The 21,723-nt window shown below is 50.3% G+C and overlaps 1 protein-coding gene across 15 annotated transcripts in view; it reads right to left on the bottom strand.

The window, feature by feature from the left end:
• Window positions 1–21,723, bottom strand: part of MSI2 (musashi RNA binding protein 2) — a 197,997-nt gene that overhangs the window by 14,408 nt on the left and 161,866 nt on the right. For 3 of the 15 annotated variants that reach the window (XR_012583510.1, XM_074557074.1, XM_074557079.1), the window contains exons 11-12: window positions 10,133–10,240; window positions 6,488–6,579 (exon numbers count right to left, since the gene is read on the bottom strand). The exons of 1 other annotated variant lie outside the window; for it this stretch is intronic. Coding sequence is in view for 11 of the 14 variants with exons in the window: in XM_074557074.1 (XP_074413175.1) it covers window positions 6,488–6,579; window positions 10,133–10,240 (200 nt within the window). In the remaining 3 variants the exon portion in view is untranslated. Of the gene's footprint in view, window positions 1–6,487; window positions 6,580–8,822; window positions 8,850–10,132; window positions 10,241–19,746; window positions 21,148–21,723 lie in introns of those variants that run through there. 11 more of the 15 variants (XM_074557071.1, XM_074557070.1, XM_074557075.1 and 8 more) reach the window with 6 other exon arrangements.

Here is a 21,723-nt window from a genome sequence, read left to right as displayed (position 1 = left end):
AGCTGCAGATGACAGCTGGCTCAGTCCTGCCCGGAAAATCACAGGCGAGAGCTGTGCCTCCCCTGTCACCCCGGCACGCTCCGTAATGGGGAGCAGCCAGGCTGCCCCGGGTTATCCCTGCCCTGCAGGGAAAAGGGAAAATACAACAACTGTCGGGCTCATCAGCAAAATAAGTGGTGATGAGGCTGAGACACACCGAGATCTGCCCTAACAAGGTACTATTTGTACGTTATTTTCTAGCTGCAGTCACACTTTCAAAGGTTGTTCTGCGGCTGCAGCCCCTTCGGAAATGGCTTCACACATCAAAATATCGCAGGGTAATGACAGCAAGCAGTGGGTGGTGAGCTGGCAATTACGGCTGGAAGTGAGTGGGAACCAGGAGGGAGGGCTGAGTGCTGCCCACCTTCCTGAGCTGGGCACAATGGGGTGATAATGGCACCTGGGATCTTGAGGAAACTGCTCCTGCTGCAGCGTCAGTGTCCTCCCACCACGCTGCTCCTCCAGCCCAGCACGACACAAACCAACTGCTCAACTACCTGAGATGAGCCCCGAGCAAGAGCTGGGCAGCTTCCACAAGCTTGGGGGAGATAAAAATTCACCTGTTTTGTGCAGGTGTTCCACAAACCCACTGCTGCAAGTGAGCCCCTGCTTCTACAAAGTACTCCACTTAACACATCCCAGGCATCCACCACATCTGGGAGCTGCTGATGGGCACCAATCTGCAGAAGGCACAAAATTCAGCGTGTTCGAGCCCAGCTGCTCTAATTCCTGCAGGACAAAATAGCTGCACTTTGCAGCTCAGCTGTAACTTTTTGCCAACGATCAATATTTATTGCCTAATCCCATTTTCCATAGCGCGTGTGAGTGGTGTCACTCGCGCGGGGCCGAGCGCGACACGAGGCCACACAAAGCTTGGCTTGTAGGAGCTGCAGCCAGGGAGCCAGCTCTTGTCACAGCCTCACAAAAGGATTTCCTCTCCAGCGGCTCATCTTTAATCATTATAAAAGCACAGAAGTTTAATCCATTTTTGATGTAAGCGCTAATAGCTTTGTGTCCTTGAAGTTCAAAGTGGTCTTCGTGCATGTCGCTAATTAGCCGAGCAAGCAGCCATTCAGCTTCCTCTCATGTTTCTAATTAGATCCTTAACAACAAACAAATGTCGACCTTACAAAGGCTCTGCTACGATTCCCTCCATTAGTTAAACAGTTTGGGAGGGATGCGGCTCTGTGCACCCACAGCCCCCCCAGCAGAGGATTCAGGGCTCTGGGCTGGGGTATTTGCCCTTTGGAGAGGTCCTGCCTTCCTGACAGTGTTTTCCAGGGATGATGCAGGGAGCAGGTGACCATTCATCAGCCCCTGCCCTGCTCCCAGCTCCCTGCTGCTCCACTGTCCCTCCCTGCAGGCACGGGATGCTCACCAGCTCAGCTGGACCTCACAAATAAACCAAGGAGGCAGATAAATGCTGTCCTGTCAAGTCAATATCCCAACTGGTTCCTGCCAATTTAACTGGTTTTACAGCTAATTTAGAATGTGATGTAATTAATGTTTACATACCTCACAGAATGACAGAATGGTTTGGATGAGACCTTAAAGCCCATCCAGTGCCATAGGCAGGGACACCTTCCACTGTCCCAGGCTGCTCCAAGCCTTGTCCAACCTAGCCTGGCCACTTCCAGGGATCCAGGGGCAGCCACAGCCTCTCTGGGCACTCTGTGCCAAGGCCTCCCCACCCTCCTAGAGAAGAATTTCATCCAAATATCCAGGCTAAGGGTACTGCCATCTTTTTACTTCACATCAAACGCCTGGGACTGCTCCTTGCACTCTTTTCTGTCAATCTGTGTTTGTAACACTCCGTGCTGGACTCATTTCAGCAGCACCCGCCTGTCCTTGCCTGTGCTCAGGTTTCTGGGCAAGTCTCTTGCTCCAGCCCTGGCATTGGTCCAGGGGGGATGAATGAGGATCTGTCAGCACCAGGAGCTGCTGCTGCCGGGTTCCTGCCGGGGCCCTGGGCGGCTGCGGGCGCTCGCGGTGTCGCAGGCGCCGACCCCAGCGCTGCTCCTGCTGCCTGTGCCTGCACACCGAGCCTTAACACTTATTACCACCCATCCAACTGGCAAATAAGAGCTAAAGCTCAGTGCTGGGATATCACAGACCCCTCTGTAACCACTTTTCCATTTAAAATGAAGGAAGAGCTGAGCCAGGTGATGCTGGCGCCTTCACCTCGCGCCAAGGAGGAGCAGGAGAGCTGCTGTTAATTCTACCATGGGCAACCACATCTGCATTAATTGTTTACCACAGCCCGGACAGGTCTTTTATTAATATTAATGAGTAAGAGGGAACAAAAGGCCCCTTTATTTTTAGCCTACTCTAATTGCGTAGTAATTACTCATCTACAAAACAAATGAGCCGAACTCCATTGCCATAGCAACAGCAACTCCGGCCTCCCACTGTACCACATTAACTGGCTATCACTCCTGTAATTTGAAATTGAAGCCTTTTGTACAATAACAGACAATACAGGAGGAAAATTAAACCAAAACCGGTTCTTTGTTTTGCTGCATAATTCAAGTCATAGCGGCAGGAGGGCCTTGCCTGGGGGGCACCTTCCCACTGCAGATCCCACGGGCTGGGGGATGCTCAGGAGCACAGGGGGGTTATTCAGGTTATTCAGGTAACAGAAGAGGCATCCAGCCTGCAGACCCCAGTCCTGTGCAGCCATCCCTCCTGTGGGAGGCTCTGCACCAGCAAGCTGCTGCCCAGCACACGGTGCCTGGGGGAGAGCTGGTGGCACCAGCCACACTGTGGGCAGCTGACACCCAGTCAGGGTCAGGGCACAGAGTGCTGGGCTCTTCTAACCATCAGGAAATGCTCACAAAGGCCCCAGCTGCGTGAGTTTATTATTTTTAAGCAGCTCAGGTTTATATACCTGCAGATCCATTTTGCACTCTCTGGCAACTCCTAACCCACCGTGCTTCTTGAGCTCACACGGAGCCAGATGCACACCAACATCTGCTGCAAGGAAAAACTACTCTGCTCCTCTGGCAGCCTTCTATTTCAGAGAGAAGAGAGGGAGAAAAAACATCACTGTAATTATGTATTTACTTTTAAAGCATTTGGGGAGAGAATCAGCATGAAAATACTGACAGTAGTGTGTCAGTCCAACGCGCGCTGCCTCACAGTTAGCAGTTGTTCCACTAATGGGTAACAGCCTGCAAGTGCTGCTGGAGAGGCAAGTTACCCTCAGCCCTGGCAGCATTTTACCTGCTCAGGGATTAAAATGCACAGGACACCATCCTGTGCTGGAAGATCTCATGCCCTGGAGAGCACGTGCTGAAACCCCACTTCAAGCTCTGCAACAACTTGTCTGCATCTTGCAGGGAACAAAGTCTAATTACAACTGCCAACAGCTCTGTCCCTCAGCTTCCGCTGGGAGAAAGGGAACAAACCTGGATAATTGGCTGTGGCAGGGCTGTGGAGGGTACCAAAGTGGTTCCAACCCCCTGCACCTGCAGGGACACCCTCTACCATCCAGGCTGCTCCAGCTCTGGTCACTTCCAGGGATGGGGCAGCCACAGCCTCTCTGAACAACCTGTGCCTCCCCACCCTCAGAGAGAAGAATTTCTCCCTAAATAAAACAGCATGATGAGCATTCTGAGGAGCATTTTCCCGTGGAAAATAATTCTCCTGATGGAAAAGACTATTAAAAGTTACCGGCTAAATTTGCTACAGATTAACTTCAACTGCACTTCAGAGGTGGTCACTAATTGCACTGGAGATGATTTATCAAGCGCACAAGATTTTCTATTACAAAATTATTGATTAAAGCTGATGTATTTTAACCTCAATAGACTTCAGCCCAGTGCCCTGTCAAACACTGGCTGCTGTGGCCAAGGTCAAGCAGCAGCAGCACCAAATTGTTTCATATCCACTGAATTTTCTCCCTGGCACTGCAGGAAGAAGCTCAGTCCCCCATGGATTAAAAAAGATCCAAAAGTGGCATCCTACAGTAAAACAAGACCCAGGGTTTCTTCTGCCTGGAGCCTGCTCTGAAAAGGACCTTTGGGATTCCTATGCTGGAGCAGCACAGCACTTCTGAGCCAAACAGAAAAGACGCCTCTTTTATTATTATTATTTTTTAAATTGGGGTAGCAGACAGGCAAGTAACTGCAGGGCTCCCAGTATGTCAGAAACAAGGCCAGAACCACCCATGGGAACGTGGAGTGGCTCCTCCAGAGCACATTCACCACCTGGGGCTGCTGCGTGCCGAGCCTGCTGATGGCATTCCCGTTCAAACCAGGATGATTTCCCTTGCTCCCACCCCTCCCCAAAGCCCCCCGTGTGGGGGCCCTGCCTGGCCACCCGCCGTGCTCCCCAGCAGGCGCTGCTCTGCCAGGGAGATAAGCAAAGGATAAAATCCAATGCAGCATTAATTTCCCAGAGCATCACCCGCCAGGCTCCGTCACACAATTACTGGCGTTCCAGTGGAGTGAGAAATTCCAGCCCTTGCTGCTCCCAAGTGGTCCACTTGTTAGGTTGTGGCTTTTGAGATTACATAGCCTGGATTAAACTTTATGTACTTTAATAAGAGGAAAATAAAAAGGGAGAACAATTCCACCAGAGCCACCGTGCCACAAGGGAGTCCTCCCAGAGGGGCACAGAAATCCCAAATTGGTTCATGGCTGGATCTTTGAAATGCTCCTCCTGACATCTCCATGAGCCCATGGCAGCTCCTCTCCCCCTGCACACACAGCCCAACCACTGTCACCCTTTTTATGGCCATAATTTGCTAAACGATGAGCAGATCAGATTTTGGAGCACCTTCCTTAGGTGTCAGACAAGGTTTCCTCGACCCCATGCAATTTATCTCTCTGTTGAGTTTCAGGCACACTCCTGACTTCAACAGGTGCTGGGCTGCAATGAACAATGGGCTCCCCATTTCCCTGGAAAACTGAGATCCAAAGGGAACCTCACCCCTGCCTTGGCACAAGGGTGTTCAGCTCCCTGGCAGCACCAGGGCCAGCTCAGCTCACCTTGCACCGTGTCAGCCCCAGCACTTGTTTGCTTGATTTACTCAATGTTCTATTAGAGGTAGGGAGCAGATACAAATCCTTAATTACACTGGAAAGCCCATTCTGGATATTTTATTTCCTTTGAAAGCCCTTGCTGCCTGAAGGGCATTAATGAGTGCGTGGCTCTGCCCAGCAGAGCAGGGAGAGGCTCCCACCTAGCACAGCTGGCTTTGGGGATGGCCAGGGCGTGGGGAGGAGGAGAGGGGTGACCACACCAGAGAGGAGCTTTTCTGCTCCCATCAGGGTGTTTTCTGACAAGCAGCAAACTAAACAACAAATAAAGCAAAGCCTAATTCGGGATCTCAATTACCATCTGTTGGATTTACTGACTGCAGCGCCGTCTCTGCATTTTCCAAGTTTAGCACAGAAACCCAGGCAGGAGAAGCAAAGCCACTGCTGGCTCGTGGCACAGAGGATGAACTTGCCTCGAACTCCTCATGCTGATATTTATAAAATGTTAAATCTTCATTTAAAAACGTGCCCTTAAGCTGGGTGACATGGCAATGAGTACGACCCATCACTAGCTCGGCGTCTCTGTTGCATAATAAGATTTAAGGTTTATGACCTACAAACAATCGCTTGGTGGCTCAGGACAGGCTGCAGGGAGCCGCCTCACACACGGAATTATTGGATTCCCAAATGGAGTGATTTGCGTGTGGCACATCTGGTCTACGACCGCCAACGAATGAGTCTATGGGCTAATATGGACGAGTAACAGGCTGATGGAGAAACCATGATTGTAAAATGATTTGAAAAATATCTCAGGTTCTTTTGGATACAAAATAAAAATAAGAGAATACAGTTATAGTCAGTGTTTCAGTTCCTAGGGGGGTTAATTTGAATTTTAAAAAAGGTCAGTTTTACTATCAGCATAAGAGCATGTGCGGGTTCTTGTACAGAGGGTATAGGTTGCCTACAGCCGGCTTCAATTTAAACTTCCAGATAATGGGATTTAACGAATAGGGCTCTATGGATCCAAGCCATCAGCAGCTCTCTGCTGTGTTATCCCTACGCTTTCAATCAGACCAAGGCTCTGCTTTTATCTGCCACGCTCGTTCGCGTTGATGGTGCCTATAATATCAACTCGACAATGCATGTTCTACAACTACATCTACTGCTACCAGTACGACTACTACAGTGCATGCATTTAGTTCAGTCCCACAGATACATACACTCTAAGAACAGGCAAGGGGAGATGTGAAATGTTTTACGGGACGACAGGTGTTTTGTTTTTTAAGTAAGGGAAATTAATAAAAAACATCAAAAGAAAGAAAGTGTACAAAAAAATAGAGACATTTCTCAAGAGTTGATATGAGTCGTTTCTTGAACCGTTTCGTCCGAACAAGCAAAAAACATGCAACCAGCTGCTACTAACAAGAAGCTGGACACTGAGAGAGGATTAATAGGTGTGGACAAACCTTCCCGCTGAGAGCGCTCAGAAGAGTGTTTGAGAGGAGGTGTGCACGTCCGAGTGTAAGAGAGGCCGGAAAGTTTGCCTCAGAGACACCCTCTCTCACAGCAGCCCCAACCAAGCAAGAGAGAAAACAACAAAACATAACTGCTCACACTCACCATCAAGGTCAGTAGCTCACGTTACGAGATTTGTTATAGCTGGCAAGTATAAAGTCCAGTAAGGGGTTGTTGGGGCGCAGGGCTCAAAGGCAGCACTGGCAAGCCGGGACTGGGGCCCAAAATCCAGATGTGCCAGGGGTTGGGGTGGGGAGCAGCCCCGGGCGCCGTGGCACTGCGCTGTCCCGCTGCGCCGAGTGCCACCAGCTGGCTCGGTGCCACAGCCTGCCCGAGGGAGCTGGGACAGGGCTGCACTCCTGTGCCTTAGGGGTTTTGTCTCCAGTCCTCAGGGAGGAACAGCTGGTAGCAACAGGTTGGGAACTGGAAAAATCTCAGGCTTGTCAATGAACCAAAGAGGAAGGAACGAAAACCCTCACCTGCCAAATTTTCCTTGTCTCGCTCTCCTGCCAGATGAACCCCTCCCATGTCAAATGCAAGAGGAAAATGTGCCCCCCCCATGACTGTATTTCAAAAAAAGCATTTACACGACAAAAATGTTTTACACGTAAAATGTCAGGTGGATTCAAAAGAAATGTGACACTGATAGTGAAGTTGTCTAGGAGGAGTTTGCAGCATTCAGACTTTTAACTTTGCTCGTTTTCCGTGGCCCAGGTCCCAATTCATTAAAAAAATACAAGAATGGGTGAGGTTGTCAAAACCAGCAGAGGGATTCGGCAGCACAGCCCCACCCGGAGCGAATGGATGTGGCCAGAGCTGTGTCTGCTGGAAGGACCTCAGCTGTCCCCTCATCACTGGGATGTCAAACAGGGACGTGATTGATGCCGAGCAGCACGGCCGCGCTCACCCTGCCGGCACGCGAGCAGCCACGCGGGACGGGAATTTATGGTGGCACTGAGCACGGGCACAGGGACACGGCCCTGCCTGCTGGCTCTAGGACAGACCTGCCGTGGCACAGAAGAACCTGTTTATCTAGCAAGGCCAGCTGGTGACACGCTGCCATAGAAAAAGAAGGGGTGAGGGCAGGGAGGAGGCCCTGAGCAGGCTCCCTGCTGACTCAGCAAACATGCAGGTGTCCCAAGAACAGGAATGTCACCCCGGGGTCACAGCAAGGTGGTCAGTGCCCAGGGGCTTGGAGTGAGAGGGCTGCAGCTTCCTGGGGAGAACAAGACACGCACTGAAGGTGGATGCTCTCTGAGGGTGCTCAGACTCTGTGCTGGTACTGATGCCAGGAAGGTGGGGAAGAGCCGGCGGGATGGGGCCAGAGAGCTGCTGAAGAGGCAGCAGGGACGGGGACATTGATGACATGGACTGCCATCAATGCTTTCCAGGAACCTCCTGGCCAGTGCTTGCTCTGTGCTGTGCTCCAGCAGCCCTGGGCAGAGCTCTCCCAGTGAGCTGGGGATGGTGGGATGCGCCTGCCCGGGTGTTTGCCAGCTCTTTCCCATTTCCTGGCAGAAAGGGGCCAGTTAGGGCCAGCCGTGCTGTGCTCTGTGCTTTGGACCAGGCACACGTGAAGGAGGGCTGTGCGAATTTGTGAAGGGAAAACAAAAACCCAACCGAAAAGGAAAGAAGGAAAAAACCCCAGCCATTTTTCTTGTAATGAATCGGGCCCGTACACTGCAGCGCAAGATCGATCGGACTCCACTGCTCCTGGATACAATTCACTACCATTGCTGATGGAGTGGCAAACCCAGGATGTCCCTTCCAAAACCAGCTCTGGATGGAGATGACTCTACAGAAACCCCCCGTTCCCAGACCAGGCTTGGTGCAGATGTGAGAGGGGCCGGTGACAAACCCACCTTCCTCCTTGAGACCTCAGGGCTGGGGTGGGACGGGGGCTCTTTGGATTCAGTTTTGGGGGTTTTGCCAGTTTTGTGCACGCAGGCAATTTTGAGGCTTGAAAAGACATTTCCAAACACCATACTGCTCTTTAAACTTGCCAGAAAGGGTGTTGTTAATTTAGGGTTAGATTTAGTTTTGTATTGCAAGTTCAAATCAAAAAACAAAAAAACTGAAAAAACAAATCAGAAAACCCAACAAAAGAGAAACCAAAAAACACTCAAATTAAAGACAAATGATTTTCAGGCACAGAATTGATCAATGCTCAGTTCAGTTGTAATGGGCACCAAAAGCACTCCGATTAAAAAAAATAATAATAATAATAATCAGGGAAGCAACGTTAATCCAGCCAAACCCTCTGTGCCTTGCTAAGGGGCAACTCACCAGGTCTGTTTGCACGTAAAACAAAACCTGAAGGGCAAAACATGAGGAAGAGGCAGAAACAATGAGGTCTGTTTTCCTGGAAGCATATGCAAAAGCAATCTTGGGATTTGTTTGGGTTTGGGGTTTTTTTCCCTCTTTGGGTTTGTTTTTGCCCCTCCGTGCCGGGGCAGTAGGAGAAGCTGGGAATGGGGGATCCCCACAACCAGGCTGGCAAGTCACCCCTTAGGCGCTCTCTACATGCCACAGGATGGAACTGGTACAGAGAGTCCTTTGTAGCCTGCAAGCAGTGCCAGTTTGCATGGAACGGAGTTCTCCTGGTGTCTTTCTCTGCCCTCACGGCCCCAGGCTCGCTGAGCCACGCCTGGGCCTGCGCCCACCTCTGCTCCCTCACGCACTCGGGGCTTTTCGGGAGCGCCTGCCTCCTTAAGCTGGCACTGCCCGAAGAGCCACGAGCGCCCAGCGCAGCCCCGAGTGAGCTGGGAGGTGCTGCCAGCCCCGTGTTCCCTGGGGACACGCTGGCACAGGGGACACGGGGCTGGCAGCGCCTCCGTCCCACAGCGGCTCCATCGCGGCCTGCTGCGGGAGCCCGCGGCTCACTGAGGGCTGCTCTCGACTCTGCCACCTGAGCCAAGTGCTGATTCACTTTACAAAATTTAAACCTAAGGCAGCAACGGCAATTGGCAACGATTTAATTCTTTGTTTCCCTTAAGGGGAAAAAAAAAAAGTAAAGAGTTTTCAGAAGGACAGAAGAAAAGCTTTGTGGTTCCTCATGGAAGCAGCGGGGTGGGAGCAGGCAGGGATGGTGAACTGTCAGCTGTGTGCTGGTGACAATGGCACCAGTGATGCCAGCCCAAGATGCCCCGTGCTGGCCATGGTGGAGGAGGTGACAGCGGCTCTGGGCACGGCGGGAGCACCCAGAGCTGCTGCCACCACCTCAACCCAACCCCAGCTTCCTGCGAGAAACCAAAACTTTTTTTCTGAAAACACAAATAGATCTTTTTTTGGGGTGTCTTTTAGAGCCTCGAATTTAAACCCAACAAATAAAGAAACCAACGCAATAAAGGAATAAAGAAAGAAACAAATTGGAATATCTACCCTGGTTTTGGCAGTTCTCATGCCAATCTCCTGCAGGTGCTCCAGCCCCCGTGGCCTCTGCTTGTAGTTTGGGTTTGGATTGGGATTGATTACTTATTTTTTCTCTAATTTTTTTCATTTTGATTGATTGTTTTCAGGTCCCCAGGATAAGTGTGAGGAAAATCAGAGAAATGATGGAGAGCTGCAGCCACACAGAATACCGACAGAGCTTTTACCTGACCCTGCACTCTGAGGGTTTGCTCTTCCACGGGCCCCCCTACCTGATCCTCTTGCTGCCGCCACGGCTGCCGCTGCTACTGGTCCGTAAGCCGCTGCTGGGAAACCTGGCCGTGGAGAAAAGGAGAAGGGTAAAGACACAGGCCAGTGGGCACCACGAGTCCCTGAGGGCACCTGGAGCTGCCAGCCTGGCTCTCCGTGCCACCTGGGCACAGCCCAGCCCTGGCCAGTGCCCGCTGCTGGCACAAATCCCCTGGGCACAGGAGGAACGGCCATGGCACAGCCTGGAGCCAAGGAGGACAGGCTGGAGGCACAGCCTGCAGCTCTCAGCTCGTGCCTCCATGCTCCTGCAGGAACAGGGTCAGCCCGCTCCACACACAGCCAGGGAATTCTCCTCCAGGCTTATTTGCAGGTGATAATAACGTGCTGGTCTATAGACAAAGCAGGAATGGAACAGATGAGGAGGTCCTCATGTCAAGATCACAAATTTGCTGGGATAAAGCAGAAAAAATTCAATGGAATATGGTTTAAGAAAGAAAGAAAAGAAGGAAAGAAGTAAAGAAGGAAAAGATCTTGAAAGCAAACCAGCCGCAGACCAAGGAGCTCTATGACATCCCCCCTGCTCCAGGGAACCGAGCCCTCGCAGAGGAATGGAATGCTGCCAGCAAGATTTACTTAATTAACATTCAAAAGATCTGCCAGAGATTCTGACTTTCAATATGTGTATTTTAAGAAGGCAATGGCAAAGTCCAGGCAATGAGCCCCAAACCCCAAGGTCAGTGACGCCAGGGAGGTTCCTGCTCCCTGGGGGCTCCAACTGCTCCTGCCACCCAACAGGACAAGCCTGGGGTGGCCACCACAATGGAACCTGGTCCTTGGTGGGCACCAGGACCACGATCACAGCTGCTTTGCAAGGCTGAGGAACCACAGGAGAGAACTGAGGCACTGAGAAAGAGAAGAGAGAGAAAGCCCAGCACACTACAGCCCGCTACCTCCAGCACTATGGCTCAGCTACAGCTCAGCTACCAGGCCAAGCAGAGCACTAGGCTAGAATAACTTGAAGCTACTTAAAACATCAATCAAAAAAAGACATACTTGCATTTAAATATGGTAATAGGGCTGTTGGGGGGAAAAAAACATAGCACAGGTAAATGTATGCAGAGCATCCCTGGGGTGGTGCTCCTCAGAGAGCAGCACTGCACAGCCAGCCTGGCCCTCTGGTGAAGCTGGAAACTGCTACACCTCTGTGGAGTGGGATGTGGGGGAAGCACATCCACACTGGGGGATGCTGTAACCAGGGCTGACCCCGAGTGCTAAACTCCCTCTCACTGGATGGAGCCATCAGCCCTGGCTGGGTCCCCCCACACATGATTAGGGCTGGAGTGGGAGGACTTTGGTGTTAGGAGTAAAACCACCCTCCAAAGAGCAGGGAAAGCGTGTGCAGGACAAGGGCTGAGGCTCTGGGGCTTCATTTCCATGCAGAGCCATGTCTGGGCCAAGCTCTGGCTCTCCCACTGCGCCAGGCAGAGCTGGCACTGTCCCCTGTCCCTCCCTGCCCACCACGGCCCAAGAGCAGTGCCCTCAGTGTTCCCATGGCACCTCCACCACCAGCTGGCCACCCACAGATCTCTCATTTGGAGGCTCCAGGGGCTCCCTAAACCATCCATAGGAGCTGTGGATTTTCCATGGAATAAAGCGCCTCTGCCAAAACCAATCAAATGCCCTTCAAATCACCAAGCATCCCCTGAGAACAGCACAAAAAACAGGGCTGGAAAGTTTGTTTCTCTTGTTCAGCTGCCAGGGACACTCAGGATCTATTTGAAATGCAGGACAAAAAGTTTTGCCATGCAAAAGAAGAGTGAAATAACAAGGGTGGAGGAGGCGCTCCATGGAAAGAGCCTGAACAAAGGCTCCCTTATTGCATTCCAGTGGACAGATGTGTGAAAAATTAATCCCTGCGCCCCTGCAGAAAGCTTTTATCCCAGTTCTGAGATAAAAGCATCCCTGAGACACGGCACTCCAAACAGCTCCAGCGTGAGCGCTGCTCTCCGTGCGGGAGCGCCGCAGGCAGGCGAGCAGGGATGGAAACTGGGATTGATTGTCAGCATTGGCCAAACCCCTCACTGACACGCTCACAGGATGGCTCCAGCTCCGGAGGATCCCCCATCAATCCAGCCCTCTGAAAGCAATCGATGCCCTGCTAAAATGCCCTTTTACCAGGCACCACATCCACGGGCTGGCTCAGCTGGGAGCAGCTCCCCTGTCCCTGCTGCTGAGCCACTAATGCTGTGTGACCTCCACCACTGTGCCAGCACTGTGCCACCTGTGTGCCACCACTGTGCCACCTCAGCAGAGATGGGCAGCTGACACCACCCTGCTCTGCCCGACAGGGATCCCAGCGAGGAGAATTTGTGGCCAGCAGAGTGAGAGAACAGCCCCAGTGCCCCTCAGCAATGCCTGGGAAGGGCAGGCATCTCCAGCAGACAGCAATGGCATTGGGGATGCTGCTGTGGGGGCACCCCCAGGAGCACAGAGGGCTGTGGGGTGCCAGCAGCCCCTTTGCTCCCATCATTTTAACCAGCAGCTCGGAGCTGACTGGGTGCCAGCAATGGGTGCCTGGAAGCCAAGGGGAGCCCAGATGGCAGCACCCCAGGGTCCCACCCTGGACAATCAGGAGCAGGGCCAGCACCAGCCCCGCTCCCTCTGAGCCTTCTCAAGTCACCTGGAAAATCACAAGGGTGGAGGGAGAGCTCAGCTCATTCCCAGTGTTTGTTTAAAGCCCTGATTCCTGCTCAAATGACCCCTGTGCTTTGTGTGCCCACAGCTGCCCAGAGGAAACAAAGCCCAGAGCCATTGCAAAGCCAGCAGCGCCCACTTTAAGCACTGCAATTAGAAGGTATTTTACAATAAACGCTTTGCTCTGGGCTCACACACTGTCCAGGAAAGCCCTGAGGATTCACAGCAATTTCATGCTCTCTCATTGCTCAGAATGAGCCAAAACCAGCGTTCCAAGTGCAATTCTTCACAGATAAATTTTCCTGCTTCCTGCATCAATAGTTTCACTTTAAACAGTGAAGCAGTGAGGGAAGATGGACAGATCTGGGTTAAGTTCTTTGCCCTGAGCTCCCAGACTCGGTCCATGGCTGTTGCTGTCTCTCCAAGGTGAGTTTGGGAGAAGGGGATCCCAGGATGGCACAGCCCTGCACAGCACCTGGGGCTGAAGCACACACACAGTGCCCTGCTCTGGGCACTGCAGTGGGAGCCCAGGATTCAGCACATTTCCAGGGGCTTTGTGAACAAATCTGGCAAGCACAGTGCTGCTGAGCAGGGCAGTGTTCACACGGGCTCTAGGGGCTCACAGATCTCTGCTCTGCTGGGACCATTCCTTCTTCAATCACTGAGTTCTCCTGCCCTCCAGCCTGGGCTTGGCTACCAGGGAATAACCCAAGAACCATCTGCACCCCTTCCTGCAGCTCTGGCTCTAAGGGAAATCACTGACTCCTGCTCTCATCAGCCTTTGCAGACCCCAAAAATCTTGCATCCTCAAAGCACACACAACCCTATCCTTGACAACCAGTCAGACAACAGGAATCAACCCAAAAAAGGGGACACATCACAAAATTAGTCCTTACATCAAAAAATATAATGCAAAGAATTTCTTCTTAAATGGCCAAAGCACTTGGGCACCCGAGGTTGCATGTTCAGACTTCAGCAACGAGCAAAGGGATTTAAAACAAGGAAATGGAAGCTGAGATGCCCAAATCACCACCTGGCTTCAGAAAATAGCCAAAATCAGAGAACAGGCACAGAGAATTAAGTAAAAGCCACCATGAAACTGCACCTAAGCAGCAACCCCGTTGCTCTGTGCTCATGGGGAGTTTGGAGTGCTCACACACGAGCACCAGACTGGTCTGTGCTGGCTCTTTTGGGGGTCCCTGTGCTGAGGGCATCGAGCCCAGAGGTTCCTTTGCCCCCCAGAACTTCACTCCTTACACCCCCGATGCTCCCCAGTGCTGACCTGAACCCCAGCCCTGCAGGAGGGGCTCTGGATCCCCCAGGAGAGAAATGCAAAGGCTGGAATATGAATTCATGTGCAGGCTGAGTGGGGAAGGGAGCTGGGGGGCTGATCCCTCCTTTTCAAGCCCAGTTCCCAGGGGCTGATCCCCCCTTTTGAAGATGAATTCCCAGGGGCTGATCCCCCTTTTTCACACTGAGTTCCCAGGGGCTGATCCCCCTTTTTCACACTGAGTTCCCAGGGGCTGATCCTCCCTTTTCAAGCCCAGTTCCTGGGGCTGATCCCCCCTTTTCACAGAGAATTCCCAGGGGCTGATCCCCCCTTTTCAAGCCCAGTTCTCAGAGGCTGATCCCCCCTTTTCACACAGAGTTCCCAGGGGCTGATCCCCCCTTTTCACAGAGAATTCCCAGGGGCTGATCCCCCCTTTTCAAGCCCAGTTCTCAGGGGCTGATCCCCCCTTTTCACACAGAGCTCCTGGGGCTGATCCCCCCCTTTCACACAGAGTTCCCAGCAGCTTTGATCAGCCCGAGAAGCTGCACCAGGCTCACAGCTGTCATTTCAGATGGGTTCTCGCTTGCATTATTCTTTCCATTAGGCTGTGTTATCCTCTTTGGAGGATCTTTAGGCTTCATTTCAAAAGTATCAGAGACTCAAAACCATGAAGCAGAAGAGCCTGGTAAGTTTTTTTTGAAGGCAGGCAGGCGTGGGTCCAATTTACCGGGCAAAAATGTCGTCTTTAATGGTGAACACACACAAGGGAAAGCTCCATCCCAAAACAATCCCTTTATGTTTAAACCCTTCATCTTCCAGGCTCTCTGTCTCACACTCCCCCTCCCTTTCTATAAGGAAACACAAATGAGAAAGAAAAAAAACCTGCTACTACTCCAAGGTTGAGATGAAGAACTCAGTGCTGAATATTTAGAGAAGAACATACACCCAGAGAAATCAAATGTTCCCTAGAACTGATCAAAGATCGGGGTTCTACCACATCATTCACAACTCATTACCACGGTTTAGTAGCAATTAACTCCTTGGGATTTGATTGCAGACTCTATGAAGCTTTCTCAAAGTTTGCAGGGTCTATGAGGCTTTCTCCATCCCAGCACAGCTGAGGAACAGCGCCCAGCAGAGCAGGGCAGAGCTCCAGGGAAAGAGGACAGTGCTTTCCTAAGGCTCTGATCAATTCTATTAACACTTCCAGTATCTCCAAACCGGCTCTGACTCCTGTACTGAAACAGACCCTGAAGTGCTTCCCTTTGTCTTTTTCCACTGGCTTACATCAACCTTGTTAAAATCTCTCCCAGCAAATCAGGGAATTTCATCCAGAACACACATCCATGTGCATCGTGGACCCTCATCCCAGAGCCCCTGCACCATCCAGGGCACAGCTGCACCAGGTCTGATACCCTCCATGTCTGTCTGCAGATGGATCTTATGCTGAGCAAATATTCCCATTCTGGAACTTCAACAAAACAATAAATCCCAAATATAGTTCATTCAGAATTTGGCACTTCCACTTTATGTACAGTAAATGACCCATTTTTCAGCTGTTGGGACTCTCAGGCCGTGATCCTTTTAGGAGGAGAATGGTGCATTTCTGCCCAGTAATTACTTCATGCATCAGTGAGACAAAGCTTTGTTTGTCCCCAAATTATCATTCTGTGGCATTTCAAGTGCAATAACCCTTTTGCAGTTATTTCACTACACTGAAAACTGGGAAACTTCTCAAAGGCAAACAGTTTGTTTTAAAAAAAGCTACTTATTCATAAAACCACAAACCAAGAAGCAAAAGCTGGTAGCTGGTTTAGGTTATCAACATCCAACACCCAACCTAACCCTGCCCCCTGGCAGTTTGAAGCCTTTCCTCCCTGTCCTGTCCCTCCAGGCCCTTGTTAATAGTCTGTCTCCATCTTTCCTGTAGGCTGCCCTGAAGCCTTCTCTACTCCAGGATGAATAATTCCAATCCTCCCAGTCTTTCCCTGCAGGAGAGGTGCTCCATCCCTTTCATATCCTGGTGGCCTCCTTTGGACTCACTACCACTCACTTTAAAGGCCAAAGCCAAACACTGATCACAGATTTTTAATCAACAGGTTAAGTGCAAAGGCAAGGAAGGCTGCAGAGGCAGGAGCTCACTGGCCCCAGCTCAGCAGCTCTGAATTTCTGCATTTCAGTCACCTGCTGCTGGATGAACAAGGGCAGGGTAGATGGAAGCACATTAAGGCACCTATCTGGAGTTCAGCAACGTGGCACTGATTTGCTTCAAGCCTCATTTCTGCTGCTCTGATGGTAAAGAAAATGAGCTGTTTGGTTAAGCTGCTTGTCTCAATTTTTATGAATGATCCAAACTACCTGGGTAAGTATTATTTAAAGACAGGTCCTTGATGATGAACAAAGGCATAAAAAGAACTCGTGTCTGGAGGCTGAAGCTGAAAAAAATTCAACACAAAGAGGCAACTTCATAAAAGAGAAGGCAGTAAATCACAGGACAAGGTTACCAGAGGGTGGGGAACTCTTCACCACTCACATGCAGCTCATCCAGCACAGCCATCACTGGCAGACAGGGACCTTCCCAGGGCCCCACTGCAGAGCTGCCACTGGCATTCCATAATTAATTAATTAATCCATATTAAGAAAGAGGTCACAGGAGAGATTGGGATGCTGAGCCCAGAGATCTTCAAGGCATTGCTGCAGCAACTACCAGCACTGCTCCTGGGCAAGGCAGGGCCTGGACGCTCCTCAATGGCCAGCTGGAAACCTACTGCTAAAACATTCACATTTGAATGTTTCTGTGCTGTAAGGAGACACATCTTGTCCACTTCTTTGTAACCCCAGCCCCAGTTTTGGACAGCTTTAGTTACCATTTGTCTCTGCAGAGGCACAGGGCAGGGGAGCCATGGTGCTCGGACACAGAACTCCCTGGGGCAGGATGGGCACTACCAGAGCACACTCCTCCTCCTGCAGGGTTATCCATGTTTTCCTGCACACACCAGTGTTTGTGTTACGCCTCTTTACTCTTGTGAATAATTGCTCTCATTAACCCTCCTGGTCACTGCAGCTGTGGCCTGTTCTCAGCTGAATCCATCGCCCCAAAACACACTGAGCTCTACAGACACCAGCAGCTTTGGTTCTTTTCCCTTTCTCTCCTCCCTGCACCTTCAGGATCACTCATTTTCAGGGCAATGAACCTCAAGTTTTAAAGCCTCTAACACCAGGCACAGATCAGTGAGCAGCCGAGAACAGGACAATCAGTGCTCAACATTCAAGATGTTCTTATTTCTCAGTTATTCAAGTTATAAGTGGAGAAAAGTCTAATGAAGGACCTGGGCAGTTTTGGGCCTCAGCCAGACATGATATACAGCCAAACCTCCAGAGCAGCCTCACTCACACTGAGAGGATGGGGCAGGAAAAGGGGACAGGCTCCACTGTCACCAGCCATGCTCTGCTGCCACTGACTGTGCTGGGAGCCAGACCATCAGCACAGACCAACAGCTTCTCTCTGGAAAATCTCACCCTAAATCTCACAATAAGGTTACTTTAAGGGGTAGGGGGAAATAGAAGATGAAAAGAGCCTTTCACACAATTCTCTGCAACATGAAAATCCACAGCTTTTCTCAGAAAAACCGTGCCTTAAAGGCAAAGGTGCTTCAGCTCTGCTCAGAATCAGAGAACACCTCTAGAGACCATTTCTTCCTGCAAGAAAACACAATAATCTAAGCAGAACTTGAAGGAGAACCTTCTGTCTGGAGATTTATGGGCTCTGCTATATTAATTTCTCAGTTTGCTGTCTGCAGCTCCAGCTGCTCCTCCCTCCAGGGATGCGCCTGCAATGGGAACGGCCCCTCCTCAGCACAACACCCAAAAGCTTAATTTTAAACCAGGTCCAGTCTAAAGGCTTTGTTTTCAGGGCTGGAGGCTGAAATGGAGAGGTGGGAAGAGGTAACTCAGGTGGTTCCAACAGACTCCCAATGCACTCTGTAAAGCAGTGATGCCATGCAGATGCAGTGATGTGCTCAAACAAGGCATGCAGGGCAGGGGACAGCAGAGCAGGCTTAAGCAGTTAAGAAAGGGTTAGACAAAGGAGTGAGAAAAATCTCCAGCTCTGTTCCACGTCTCTCGCTGGTACAAGGCTTAACTAACTGAACAATTTAAAATAGGTTTTACATTTCGTCCTCACATTTTGCAGCTGCCACCAGGTCCTCCTCTTCTGAGCGTTACGTTTGATCATTCCAGTACCACGAGCAGACAAACTCTGCTCCCATCAGTAAATGTTCTACAAGCCTCACACTTGTGTAACAGTGCTTGAAGAGTGCTTTACAGAGCTGACCCCTATTAATACACACATCCTCACTCCCTGTGGGTACAGAAGCCATGGGCAGGCTGCACTTTGAAATCCCTTTACCCACCAGAGCAGGAGACTGGGTGCCCCAGCGCAGGGCAGTGTGTCCTGGGGACATGAAGCACCCCATGCCCCAGGCTGGTGTTTTACAGCACTGCAGTGAGACTGTAATGGGGAATGGCTGGCTTTTGGGATGCTGCAGCCACACCCCTGTCCATCCCCACTGCACTCCCCTTTGAGGGGATTAACCAGGGGGAACCTGTGCAGCAGAACTTGCATCGGGGTGTCCTAAACCCAGGCACAGGAACCTCCTCCCCTCTCCTCCTCCTCCTCTCAAGACACCATGACAAAGAAGCCTTGAGCACAACATAACAATCCCTCTTATCTTTGGCACCAGTTTCTGGAAAATTCCTATTTTCTAGTTCTTCCCTCCTAGGGGAGCACCACACATAACTGTACATAGGATACCTCCCTGCCCACGCTGATGGCTGAACACTGTGGGACTGGCAAAGGGAGAGAAACTCAATTAAGCTCAACAGAAAGTTGGTTTAAATGCTCTCACAGTAACAAACCCCATCAGTTTGAGACTTTGAACCATCCTGTGCTGCATTTCCACTGCCCCAGGCACTGCAGGAGCGTGACCCAAGGCTGAGCCCATGGCCTTTGCAGCACCAGTATTAATAAGCAAATCTATTTCCCTGAGCTCTGCAAAGTTTGTGAAAATATTTGTTTTCCTCACCTCTCACCATATACAAAGGTTTTAATAAGCTTTAACAAACATACAAGCAAACAAACCCTTAATTAAAATAAATAATTTAAATTTCTAACCTGAAGGCTTCTATGAAACTTCGACAGTCCCCAAGCACTCAGGTGATGATGGGAGAAAATATAACTGGGATAAAGGACAGTGCAGAACATCCCACCACAGTGTGGAGGACCAGGGGGATGCTGCAATTTCCTCTCCCCTAGTTAGGAGTGCATTTTGTCTTTTTTTTGGGTATAATTTTTGCTGTAAACACACCTTGCATGCAACTGTTCCTCTGCAGGTTCTTCAAACAGTGGGTCACACGTTTTGAGTGATGATTTTATTCTTTTATTCAACTGTCATTGGTACTGGTTATTTGGGGTGTCCAAACCAAAATATTAAAATTGCAAGCTAAGAGAGCAGCAACACAGCAGATCCTTTGTAAACAATTTATTATTATTTTCTACCTCAGTTACTTACAGGAAAAAAAGTCATAAAAAAGAAAAAAAAGGAAAAAAAAAGAAAAAAAAAGAAAAGCACAGATGGACTATTTACAAAAAATGAGAAAATTCACAATAGCTGAAATGTTTGCAAATCATGCACACTAAGACAAGTTCACAAAAGCAAAGCAATTCATAGCAAAAAACCCCAAACAAAATAATAAGAAGCCATACAGATTAAAAAAAGCTATTGCCTGCAGAAAAGTCAAAAGAAAACTACCCAAGTATTACATCAAGCATCTTTAATGAAATGAACAGCACAGCCATGGATTGTAGAGCCTTTGACACTGACATTTTAAACAAGTGGATTAACAAACATTAAAATGCATTACAGTTCTACTGTAAGCATGCACCATACTTCTCACAAACTTATCCAATGGGTAGCAACACTTCAGGAAGAGCAGAATTTAAAGAGAATGGTGTTTTCTACCCAGAAGTCCAGAATCTGGTCCTGTTAAACAAAGCCAATGGATGGAGGCGTGCAGCTCTCCTGCCACGTGCGTGGGGATGAGGAGGCGCAGGGCGACGCAGCTGAAGCAGGGAAAGCTTGGCCACAATTTAGGAAATTTGCCCATGATTTGCAAGCAAAGTTTGGAAGGAGAAGCAGCTGCAGGGAGTGTGCAGGACCATCGCTGGTCAGAGTCAGATCAAAGAATCAGAGAAACCCAGACTGGGTTGGGTTGGAAGGGACCTCAAAGCTCACCCAGTGCCAGGCTGCCATGGCAGGGACAGCTCCCACTGCCCCAGGCCCTGCTCTGGGGCAGGAATGCTGCGGGGGCAGCAGCAGCCCTGAGCCCCTCTCACATGGCCCTGCTGTGGTGGGGCAGCTCCCAAAGAGCCCCAGGCCAATGGGGCAGGTGTGGGGCTGTGACACACAGAGGGGTGGCACAGCTGGGGACCACAGCCCTGCCAGGGACAGGGGACGCCCCTCGGGGTGGGGTTTGTGCCACTGCTGGATGTCACCATGTTAAAGAGCACCGGCCACTCTCTCTGGGGCTGTCTGTGAGACCAAATCAACCCAATCGTCCTCCTTGCTGGGTCAATAAAATGATTTCTAAGAAGTTTGTGAGAAGTCATGCCTTCGGAACGCCCCTGACCCCGTCCTTGTGAGTTACATTCCAAGTGGGCATTAAAAACTCATAACAAAGCAGAGGAAAAAAAAATAAAAAAAATAAAAAGCAAACTCAAAGCAGTGAGGATATGGAGCCTTTAAAAAAATAAAAATAAAATAAAAAGTCCAGTCAATCAAACCAGCCAGTAAGAGCAGCAATTTTTCAGTGGACATTGATATTAAACATGGACCACCCAGGCTTTCTCTGTCTCTCTCTCATTAGCACTGTAGTAAACCCCGATTAATTTGTTATGCATCTTTAAGAACTAGTTGATAAAAATTATGTCTTGTGAAATCGGCAAATAGTCTGCAAAGTGAAATAAGAACAGAAATTAATAGATTAAACTGAAAAGATAAGTCCCAGAAATAAAAAAAAAAAAAAAAAAAAAAAGAAGATACACAGAAAGGGGATGATTGCAATTAAAATAAAAAATAAAAGAGGCAATGTACTGCACGAGGAAGGGCTGGGAGGAGCAATGGGATAGGAGGAGATAGAGCAGTTGCCAAAGGGGTGTGTGCCTTGTCCCTGGGCCAGGGGCTGTCCCATTCCATGGGAGAGGACATGGGACAGCCCCTGAGGGACAGGGACAAGGCGATGGGAATGCAAACAGGTGGGTCGTGGCAGAGCTCCTGGGAGCAGCCCAGAGTGTGGCTGAACATTTTCCTGTGTATTTGTACTGGGCCTGCACCACCAGGGCAGGAGGCAGGGGAAGCTCTCAGAGCCAGGATGCTCCTGCAGAAACAGCCAAGTCCTTCTCCTTCCAAATCACAACACTGAGGTTTAAACCTGACACCTCCCTCCTGCCCTGCTCCTGAGAGGCTCCCTGGTGCCAGGCTGTGCCCTGTGGCACTGGGCTCTCTGCCCCAAACACTGCAGCAGCAG

This window comes from Zonotrichia albicollis, chromosome 22, assembly GCF_047830755.1.
Source record: "Zonotrichia albicollis isolate bZonAlb1 chromosome 22, bZonAlb1.hap1, whole genome shotgun sequence".
Taxonomy (NCBI): Eukaryota; Metazoa; Chordata; class Aves; order Passeriformes; family Passerellidae; genus Zonotrichia; species Zonotrichia albicollis.
The sequence above is the reverse complement of the archived record's forward strand: the minus strand, read 5'-3'. Positions and strand labels throughout refer to the sequence as shown.